This window comes from Populus alba, chromosome 17 (genome assembly GCF_005239225.2).
Source record: "Populus alba chromosome 17, ASM523922v2, whole genome shotgun sequence".
Lineage (NCBI taxonomy): Eukaryota > Viridiplantae > Streptophyta > Magnoliopsida > Malpighiales > Salicaceae > Populus > Populus alba.
In genome coordinates, this window is record NC_133300.1 from 16,196,994 (window position 1) to 16,208,080 (window position 11,087).

General features: G+C 35.0%; 2 protein-coding genes and 1 pseudogene across 2 annotated transcripts; 1 reads left to right on the forward strand and 2 right to left on the reverse strand.

The window, feature by feature from the left end:
- Positions 1–448: 448 nt before the first annotated feature.
- Positions 449–3,273, reverse strand: LOC118046665 (GPI mannosyltransferase 1). Its single transcript, XM_073405558.1, has 3 exons — positions 3,159–3,273; positions 1,367–1,908; positions 449–1,076 (listed from the first exon to the last, which is right to left on the reverse strand). Exons 1-3 carry the CDS (start codon positions 3,271–3,273, stop codon positions 762–764), a joined length of 972 nt encoding a protein of 323 aa, XP_073261659.1. The 3' UTR covers positions 449–761.
- A 171-nt stretch (positions 3,274–3,444) lies between these two features.
- LOC118046664 (cytochrome b561 and DOMON domain-containing protein At5g47530-like) lies at positions 3,445–4,626 on the forward strand. The gene has a single exon (XM_035055634.1). The coding sequence runs from the start codon at positions 3,445–3,447 to the stop codon at positions 4,624–4,626; it is 1,182 nt and encodes a 393-aa protein (XP_034911525.1).
- A 279-nt stretch (positions 4,627–4,905) lies between these two features.
- On the reverse strand, positions 4,906–8,591 carry LOC118046666 (GPI mannosyltransferase 1-like; annotated as a pseudogene).
- Between the last annotated feature and the right edge of the window lie 2,496 nt (positions 8,592–11,087).

Sequence of the window (11,087 nt, forward strand, 5' to 3'; positions counted from 1 at the left end):
ATTGAAGGGTCTTTTCGATCCTACTAGACCAACAAAATTATATAAATATTTAAAACAAAGCTATTAATATGATATTTATTATAGATTATATTTTATTATGCCTTTCATTGTTAAATTTTGTCATCCAATTTATAATTTAAAGTCATTGGAGCATAGCTATTTGAATAGCTTTCTACTAAAATACTATTTTTACATCTCTATGTAGAAAAAAACCAAATGCAAGGAGAAAGTATATATACAGTTGGCATTTGTTTTTCTCTTTAAAAACAGAACAAGAAGAAGAAAGAAGCCTGCAAACCTCAATTGTGATGTGTGGGGCCAACCCCTGCTCTAGACAGGAAGGTGCCTCTGCTCCCAATGCACGTTCGATATCCCTTTAGTTTTGGCTCTTTTTTTTCAAAAAAATGAAACAAAATGTTTTCCCACACAACATGCAAAGAACAAAACATTGACAGTGAATACGCCCAAAATCATCATCTCTCCAAAATTTTGTAAGCGTTAATTTGCATTGGCACTATTTGGCGTTGCCATGAAAACAATTAACATCTCGAGCACTCATACAATGTAAGAAAGACACTAACTCCATCGAATGATCTTTGCTAGGGTCATATGTATCGGTCAAATTCTAGCAAGTGAAACATCATTAAAAGGCAAGATTGATGTCAACTTTCCTCTTACTTTGGAACTATACAAGCATCTTAAAGCAATATCAGATCGATGCATCTAAAAGGATCCAGAATGTCGATTAATCATAGGTTCAATCACTCAGATTTATCTCTATTCCCTGAAGTTGCTCGCGCTAACTGTTTGAATACGGGAGAGTATTTGTGGTGCCGGATGAACATGATCAGAAGAAAAGAATTGGCAGCCAGAAACACTAAGCCTGCCAACCAAAGCTGGAGGAAAACATTTTTCCCCTTAAATTCAAGTAAATAACCCCACAACAACCAATGGGTCTGAGCTCCCATCCATAGAAGTACACAACTTAAGCCTTCCCACTTCAGCTTCATTTTGCTCCATGGCAGTATTAGAGGCAACACGCAAAAAAACCATACAAAGTACTGTGCGGTAATTACCTGTCAACCAACATAAATGTGGCTTAAATCAAATATGGAACCGTATTTTTTTTTCTTTAAATACTAATAAAAACATGATTCTAAGAAAATTTGATGAGTGTTGTTGTCACCAGAAACTTGATTTACCCCACAAAGAGGGCTATGAAGACAAACAAATACATAAACGGAAAGCTTGTTCGACAAACAATTAAAAGAAACAAAGCGTGCAAATCATGTGTTCTGGTACTTAATGGATGATAAACATAGCAAATGAAAGTTCAATAAAGTTGCAATAAGTGACTAAAACGAACCTTATTGAATGCCACAAAAGCCACTGTCTGCAAGAAAAGGCAGAACGGAAGGTCTTGAGCAAAGCGAATAATAAGAACCAGCTGCACTATCAATTGGGGCAAAAAAGAGATGAGCTTCTCCACTACTGAAAATTCATGTTCAACATGGAGATATATGTGGTAGAAATAGATGGAAAAATTATGTCTTGGATCTGTACGAGTGAGATGGTACAGCAACGCCTCATTTAAAAACTCCCATCTGTATAAATAGAAGAAAAGACCAGTACATAGCATGAAAACAGATCCCGAGACCATTGCAAACATAATTCTCCCTCTTGTAAATATGGTTTTCAATGCAGTCCATACACCATATACTTCAGATACTTCTTTGCGACCGTGAGACGCGTTATCTTGACTAGATTTCCAATTCACAAGACATGGCTTCTGACCAGATTGGAAGGAATGCGGATCAAGAACCAGAACTATAGGAAGAGCATAGATTATGGGATAAATCGTGAAATGGACAACCAATCCATACCAAAATGCAGCTTGGACAATATTACCTGCACAACAGAAAATAGCAAGGTATCAAGAGAATTGGATATCTAGATGTGCATGCACTGTGCAAATACCAATCACAGAAAACATCACGAAACATTGCCTCACCCTCCCTTATGTGGGTAAAGAATGGTCATGTTAGCAGGTGACAAAAAATGAGAAGTTAGCACTTCAGAGTGAGCAGAGCAAACCCTAAAACACTACAAAGAATCTAGCAAAACAGACAGCATATCACTAACAATTGGCATTTTCTTTAGCATCTATATGTGTACATTAAAGCATTTATATCTTAAAAAACCTTCACTTCTGAAAAATAAGAGCTGGGTAAAGAATCGTTGTGTTAGCTGCTGAAAAAGGAAAAGCTAGCACTTCAGAGTGAGCAGAGCACTCCCTAAAAAGAATCTAGCAAACCAAACCACATATCACTATTATTTGGCATTTTGATTAGTTTTCGTAACCTATTGTCCCTAATCTCTCCAATTGTAATAAGTCTGTAAAGAAAATAAATGGTAAAAATACAAAATAAATATATTTGAGATAAAAAAAATTATCTTGAGAATTGAGTAAAATAATTTATACGATTTATACAAGAATAAAATAAAAAAAAAGTGGATTTTTGATGAAAAATCATAAACCAACTAGTTTTATGTTGTAGTATGTAATTTTTAATCTTATCGTTAAATTAAGTTGAAATTTTATGTGGAGTCTTCTAAAATATAGGCCAGGCTGCAATATAGGCCTCCTGAATTCTTCCTAAGAAGCATAAAAATAAAACCATCATAAATCATCATTCAAATAGAAAACATAAAGGAAACGACAGTACAATAATTATTAAAAATCAACAAGAGTGAGTAAAGTCCTCAAAATTTTGAAATTTTGAAAACCTGTAACTAAAATTAACGACTAAAATCACAATTAGGTTACCGATTATTCTCTATTTGACCTTTTAAATTGCGATCAAAAGTTGATTAAATTTCAAAAAAATATGAAACGGAAACCCTAACAAAAATGTCAAGAACTACACCAAAAAGAAATTAAAAATGCACAGATTTAATGACAGGAAAAAGAAGAAGAAATCGTTACCATGTTGAAGAGTTTAACTACACTGAAAGCCTAAAAATCACGAACCGCGCTGTACTTAGTACTGGCAAGTGATTTTGGTGCGGTGAGTGCAGCTGAAGGAAAGAGAGGGAAGCAGCTGTGTCAAGGGAGCAGCAGCCCAAGAAGAAAGAAGATCGAACTCTTGAGTCCGTACAAAGACAGGCCAGCTCGTTAGTCTTGGGCTTTGTCTTGGTACAGGGCTTTGTCTTGGTATTGGTCTTGTAAATGTCATACAAGACTGGTCCGTATTGTTGTTTTCCCTCTTTCATTAGGACTTTTATAGATTCCGTGTCACAAACGGATACCAAGATCCCTATATATATTCACTCAGCCAGCCTCACAATTCTCAATCCAAAAACTTCCATCGATTCCTTTGCCGTGTTCTGTAGTCTCTGGTCATCAGCGATCTCTCTTCTCCCAAGCCCCTTTTCTGCACAAACATGGCTCGTTATGTGATTTTTTCGATGGCCATCTTTCTTGCTTTTTGTATGCTGTCATGCAAAGCACAGCAACAACCATGCGCAACCTACAAATTTTCGAACAACAAACAGTTCTCTTCTTGCATTGATTTGCCTGTTTTGAGTTCCTCTCTTCACTGGAACTACCATCCATCATCCAACAGAGTTGATGTTGCCTTCAGGCATACTGGTGTGACTGATAGCAGATGGATTGCTTGGGCTATCAATCCAACTTCAGGAGGGATGATTGGTTCGCAAGCGCTCGTTTCTTTTCCGAGAACGGATGGAGGACTTGCAGTTTATACTTCGCCGATAACAAGTTATGGAACGCGATTGGAACAAGGAAATCTTAGCTTTCCTGTCTTGGACTTGTCTGCTACTAATCAGAACAATGAGATGATAGTCTATGCAACCTTGGAGCTCCATGGAAACATCAGTACAGTCAATCATCTCTGGCAAGTAGGTCCAATGTCTGAAAACACTCCAATGATGCATAGTGTTGCTCCATCCAGTCCCAATGTTAAATCCATGGGGAGTTTGGACTTCCTTTCCGGAAGGATCACAACGACAAGAAGTTCTTCAAGCACACTGAGAAATATCCATGGAATATTGAACACGGTAAGCTGGGGTATTCTAATGCCTATTGGGGCCGTCATTGCAAGATACTTGAAAAGGTTCGAAGCTGCAGACCCTTTATGGTTCTACTTGCATGTTAGCTGTCAGCTGCTGGCCTATATTCTTGGTGGTCTAGCTGGATTTGGGAGTGGGATATTTCTTGGCGCAAGGTCTCATGGAATTGAACATAGCTCTCACAAAATCATCGGCATTGTCCTCTTCTGCCTCGCAACAGCACAGGTGTTTGGTGGTCTGGTCAGACCTGACAAAGACAGCAAGTATCGCCCCTTCTTCAACTGGTTTCACTTGCTTGCAGGTTGCTCAACACTTATCCTAGGCATATTCAACATATACAAAGGATTTGACATATTGCACGCTGCAAAATCTTGGAGGCTGGCCTACAGTGGTGTAATACTAACTTTGCTATTGGCCACGCTACTTTTGGAAATATACACAAGGTGGTGCATGCCAGTAGCTAAGCGTTCTATGTCAGATACGGTGGACAACAACACATCCACTGTCGTTGCAGTAGCTGCAATGGAGGTTTAGATTTGGGATGCGCAATGCTGCATTGGGACTTGCGATTAATTGAAAGAGAAACTTGTCTGCAGCTGATCAAGGTGCACCACAGGTGTAGGAGGTTTTGATGGAAAATATTTGATTTACAGCTCATTTTTATATTGAATAATTATTATTAATAATTGAATCCCTTTATACTGATTCTATTTGGAATCACTATATGTTTTTTCCAACTCTGCTATCCCATGCTGTCCTGATCTTCTATGGAGGACATCTTCATCAATTTCCTGATCTTCTATGCAGCACATCTTCGTCAATGTGATCTTCTAATCTTTATCATTTGAAATACAAAAATAACCGTGCTCTAATATCTCATATTGTGATGCAGTTCTCTAGTCCAGCAAGAATAGTTGTTCTTCGTTCAAATTGAAAATTTACAAGGCCGTGTGATACCAGGATAAAAACTCTATTTCTCCCAACGTCTCTCCAAATTTTTTCTTGTCATGCTTGATCCATACTTTTCTCCTTGTGCTGTTGATTTGAAAATTTGTTCCACTTTGCTCAGGACTAACGAAACTGTTTATCCTGTTTGCTACAAGGATGTCCCAAAAATTACGCCAGAGACCAAAAAAAAAAAAAAACCATAAAACACATTTGGTTAGAAAAGTTAATATAAAATAAATTTATATATGATTTTTGAATGAATTTTTATACTTAAAAATATTTATTCTACATCCATTGTTTTGTTTCTAATCAAACACCGTTACCAGTTTAATTCAGCAAAGGTGAGCAAATTTTCAAATCAACATGTTCCATCGAACATTGACACACACACACACACACACATATATATATAGCATAAAACTTCAAAAGAAAAGGAAACAAAATGTTTTCCCACACAACATACAAAGAACAAACAATTGAGACAGTGAATACGCCCAAAATCATCTCTCCAAAATTTTGTAAGCGTTAATTTGCGTTGGCACTATTTGGCGTTGCCATGAAAACAATTAACATCTCAAGCACTCATACAATGTAAGAAAGACACTAACTCCATCGGATGATCTTTGCTAGGGTCATATATATCGGTCAAATTCTAGCAAGTGAAACATCATTAAAAGGCAAGATTGATGTCAATTTTCCTCTTACTTTTGGAACTATACAAGCATCTTAAAGCAATATCAGATCGAAGCATCTAAAAGGATCCAGAATGTCGATTAAATCATAGGTTCACTCACTCAGATTTATCTCTATTCCCTGAAGTTGCTCGCGCTAACTGTTTGAATACGGGAGAGTATTTGTGGTGCCGGATGAACATGATCAGAAGAAAAGAATTGGCAGCCAGAAACACTAAGCCTGCCAACCAAAGCTGGAGGAAAACATTTTTCCCCTTAAATTCAAGTAAATAACCCCACAACAACCAATGGGTCTGAGCTCCCATCCATAGAAGTACACAACTTAAGCCTTCCACTTCAGCTTCATTTTGCTCCATGGCAGTATTAGAAGGCAAACAAGCAAAAAACCATAACAAAGTACTGTGCGGTAATTACCTGTCAACCAACATAAATGTGGATTAAATCAAATATGGAACCGTATTTTTTTCTTTAAATACTAATTAAAAACATGATTCTAAGAAAATTTGATGAGTGTTGTTGTCACCAGAAACTTGATTTACCCCACAAAGAGGGCTATGAAGACAAACAAATACATAAACGGAAAGCTTGTTCGACAAACAATTAAAAGAAACAAAGCGTGCAAATCATGTGTTCTGGTACTTAATGGATGATAAACATAGCAAATGAAAGTTCAATAAAGTTGCAATAAGTGACTAAAACGAACCTTATTGAATGCCACAAAAGCCACTGTCTGCAAGAAAAGGCAGAACGGAAGGTCTTGAGCAAAAGCGAATAATAAGAACCAGCTGCACTATCAATTGGGGCAAAAAAGAGATGAGCTTCTCCACTACTGAAAATTCATGTTCAACATGGAGATATATGTGGTAGAAATAGATGGAAAAATTATGTCTTGGATCTGTACGAGTGAGATGGTACAGCAACGCCTCATTTAAAAACTCCCATCTGTATAAATAGAAGAAAAGACCAGTACATAGCATGAAAACAGATCCCGAGACCATTGCAAACATAATTCTCCCTCTTGTAAATATGGTTTTCAATGCAGTCAATACACCATATACTTCAGATACTTCTTTGCGACCGTGAGACGCGTTATCTTGACTAGATTTCCAATTCACAAGACATGGCTTCTGACCAGATTGGAAGGAATGCGGATCAAGAACCAGAACTATAGGAAGAGCATAGATTATGGGATAAATTCTGAAATGGACAACCAATCCATACCAAAATGCAGCTTGGACAATATTACCTGCATGACAGAAAATAGCACGGTATCAAGAGAATTGGATATCTAGATGTGCATGCACTGTGCAAATACCAATCACAGAAAACATCACGAAACATTGCCTCACCCTCCCTTATGTGCAGGAAAAAAAGAAATGGAGAGGAGCCAACTACCCTAACAATCTAATTTTTTCCATATGCCAACATTAAAGCATTTATATCTTAAGACTCTAGGGAGGGGGGGGGGCTGGGTAAAGAATGGTCATGTTCGCAGTTGAAAAATGAGAAGTTAGCACTTCAGAGTGAGCAGAGCAAACCCTAAAACACTACAAAGAATCTAGCAAAACAGACAACATATCACTATCAATTGGCATTTTTCTTTAGCATCTATATGTGTACATTAAGCATTTATATCTTAAAAAAACCTTCACTTCTGAAAAATAAGAGCTGGGTAAAGAATCGTCGTGTTAGCTGCTGAAAAAGGAAAAGTTAGCACTTCAGAGTGAGCAGAGCACTCCTAAAAAGAATCTAGCAAACCAAACCACATATCACTATTATTTGGCATTTTGATTAGTTTTCGTAACCTATTGTCCCTAATCTCTCCAATAGTAGTTAGAACAATCAAGCCATCAAAAGTAGGCGACAAGGAGTTGTCTCTCAAATTTCATACCTCAAATTGAATCACAATTTCACGAAACAGCTTGATAGATAGACGCTAGTTGAATTGAACCCACTAGTATCAGCTAGAAACACATACAATAAACAGATTACATCTATCCCAAGAGAAACCACTATACATTATCCATTTTTCAACAAGAATACATAGAAAGAAGTAGAAATATACCATTGATAAGACAGATAATGATCCATAAAATCATGGCACACACGATAGGCTCGCAGTTCCCACGGGTTTCCAATGGTTGAAGGTAAATGGATTCAGCAGCCATACCATTACAGAATACAAACACATATCCTCAGGGACCTCACGTTTCTTCAAAATGTACTGAATAAATGACCCACAAATAAATCTGTAAAATCAAATAACATAAAGCTATAATTTAAAAAAGAACCAACGTTTAAAACCAAAATCCAGGCTAGAAAAACACGCGAGATCATCTCAAAGTTTGAATCTTTTGCATAAAACTATTAACTAAAACGAACCCAGCTTTCGAGACCAAAATCCAATCAAAAAACCACGGTAAACCAATTCAAAGTTTGAGACTTTTTCACTTTACCTGCAAGCAGAGAAGATGAATTTGCCCCAAGAACGATGAATAAAAGAATTGGGTGTCAATAAAAAGGCAAGCAAAGGTGAGTATCTATAGGTAGTTCTTTTATAAGGAGATTCACCATTAGCCATTAATGAAGCAGCATCAAAAATACAAGGTAATCTACTCGGTATACCTAACTTCCATGTGGGTATCTTGCCACTCTCCGTACACAATTAGAATAACACGAAAAAATGGCTGAGAGGAGAAGCAGGGTACGGATTTTTAGCCATTTCATTGCTGAAATAGAAGACAAGAAAGATGATCTATAGGGTCAGATGGAAAATATAGAAGTTGAGTGGTGAAATGGTGTACGCTGTCACTGAAGGTAGCAGGAGAGGTCTATAATATTGGGTGGTGTGTGGATCTTGAAAGCCTCATGTCATGTGTCACTACAGTAACACAATTCTCAAAGAAAGCGATGCTTGTTTTTATATTTTAAAAATATTTATAAAAAATAATTTTTTTCTTTAAATTTCTTTTTATTTTTTCATGTTTGTTTTGATATATTAAAGTTAAGAATAAATTTTAAAAAATATTTTTTTTAATATTTTTTCAATTGATCCTTTAAAAAAAAATTACAATTTAATTATAATGAAAACCAATTAGTTTTGATTTATTATAATAGGGTGGGATTGAAAGAAGGTAAACCAAAATGAAATTAGTGCAAAAACATGAATAGTGTACGATAAATTTTGAAAAAAGCATTTTTAACCCTCAAGCTTCAAAAATAATGTGAATTATACAATTTTAATAACTCAATATTTCTTAGATTTAATTGTAAACCCTGATTAAAAAAACATCAGTAACATTATTGGAGAATGGTAACAAGTATGTAAAGAAATAAATGGTAAAAAATACAAAATAAATATATTTGAGATAAGAAAATTATGTTGAGAATTTAGTAAATAATTGATACGATTTATGCAAGAATAAAATAAGAAAATTTGATTTTTTGATGAAAATCACAAATTAACTAGTTTTACGTTGTAGCACATAACTTTTAATTTGATTGTCAGATTAAGTTGAAATTTTGTGTGGAGCCTTCTAAAATATTTTTTTTTTATTTAGATTAAAGTTCAGAATTTTTGGAATTTAATAAGATTTTTTTTCAAAATAAATATAGTAAATGAATAAAAAAATAGCACAAATGAGTGGTCTTGAAATTTCTTTGAGGACCAAATTGAAAATTGGCCAAAACAGCCCTCCATATAAGCTGCCAGCACAAACAAAAAAATAATAAAAAAAATGTGAGTTTTTCATTGTGCATTGTTCATCCTCTCGTATGGACTGTGCAAAAATTTTTTATCTTTTTAATTTGATCCTCAAATCTTCTTCTTTTTTGTGATTTTAGTTATAATTAGAACCAATTGATTTTTGATTTATTATGAAATGATGGAATTGAAAGAAGATGGACTCGAATAAAAAAGGATGCAAAACATGGATGGCATGTCATAAGTTTTTTAAAATATATTTTGGCCCTCCATATAAGCTGCCAGCATTGCAAACAAAAAATTGATTAATTAAAGTAATGTTGTATGGAAAATATGATGAATTAAATTTAAATTGGAGGAATTCAATTTAATTAGAAAATGATGAGATTGGAATAAATTGAAGTATTGTAGTACCAAAGTAAAAGAAAGAAGGAAAGCTTGGGGACTAAATAAACTAATGTATGGTAAGTAAGGACTGGAATGCAATTAGTGAAATTTGCAATATAGAACCCCATTCTTCATGGGTGGCCTGTGGGGATTGAAAAGAAAAGGGTGGGGGGGGGAAGGGCGTTATGGATTTGTTCTTGAAACTTCTCCATTTTTCTTTATTGATTCTTGAAAAATTCTATATGTAAGTGCAAGCTAGGGTCATTAAAATCATCTTTAGAGTAAATTACACTAGTTGGTAGAGAGATTTAAGAGTTTTTAAGGCTTCAAAAGGAAGAACAGAGGGTAGATATAAAAGAAGAAGAAGGGGGGAATAGTGGTTTCCACCTTGGATTTGTGTAATTTTATAAGAAAGGTTGGAGGCTTTGGAAAGCAGCATGGAGCTATTAGTCAAGCCAAATAAATGCATGACACCTTGTCATAAAGAGATTAGTTGAAAGCATGTGTTAATTTTAATTAGAAATTCTACATTTTATATTCTAATGTCAGCAGATGGACTTGTACTTATTAGCTGGGCTGATAAACTAATGGTCTTATTGAGAGACTAGTATTTGATATTTTGGGTGGAAAGGTTTGCGTCCATATTGAGGGAATAGTGCTTGATAATTGGGTGGATGAATTAGTGTCCCTGATAAGGAACTAGTGCCCTAATTGGATCGAAAGGTTAATGTCTTTGTTGAGAGACTAGTGCCTAATATTTGGATGGATGAGCTAGCATCCCCAATAGGGTTGTAGTATCCAAGTGAAAAAGCTAGAAATGAAATTGTTGTGAATAGCATTAAAAAAAACTTTTTTTTTCTGGTGCTACATTAAGTAATAGCATTCTATAATGTTCGCTCATATGACTAACAATGTTAGAGCGATAAAAAAACCCTTAAATTTTAATATTTAATTGAGAAATTGTTGTGAATAAAATAATAGGGATGCTATAGTTAATTTTTGTATAAAAATTTATTTTTATTATTTTTTTCAGCCTATAATTAGGAGAGGGAGAGAAGGTCGTTGTATTTAAGTGGTAAAAAAAGAAATATATTATTGACACCAATTCAAGTCACTACAAACACAAACAATATTTATGCAACATTGTTATATTTGATGAGGAGTGTTCGTGTTATATTTTTTTACCTTAAAAAACTATGAAGAAAAAAATAGATATGAACTTAGGTTGATTTATGGATTTGGGTTGATTTTGATTTCAAGATGTT

What these genes read in the sequence shown, in the direction of transcription:
- LOC118046665 (XM_073405558.1), bottom strand. Translation starts at nt 3,273, where the DNA reads ATGAAAGAGGGAAAACAACAATACGGACCAGTCTTGTATGACATTTAC. An exon ending in TAACGAGCTGGCCTGTCTTT is followed by an intron (nt 1,909 to 3,158) that starts GTACGGACTCAA and finishes TCTGTTGTGCAG; the next exon opens with GTAATATTGTCCAAGCTGCA. An exon ending in CTTTTGTGGCATTCAATAAG is followed by an intron (nt 1,077 to 1,366) that starts GTTCGTTTTAGT and finishes GTTGGTTGACAG; the next exon opens with GTAATTACCGCACAGTACTT.
- LOC118046664 (XM_035055634.1), top strand. Translation starts at nt 3,445, where the DNA reads ATGGCTCGTTATGTGATTTTTTCGATGGCCATCTTTCTTGCTTTTTGT.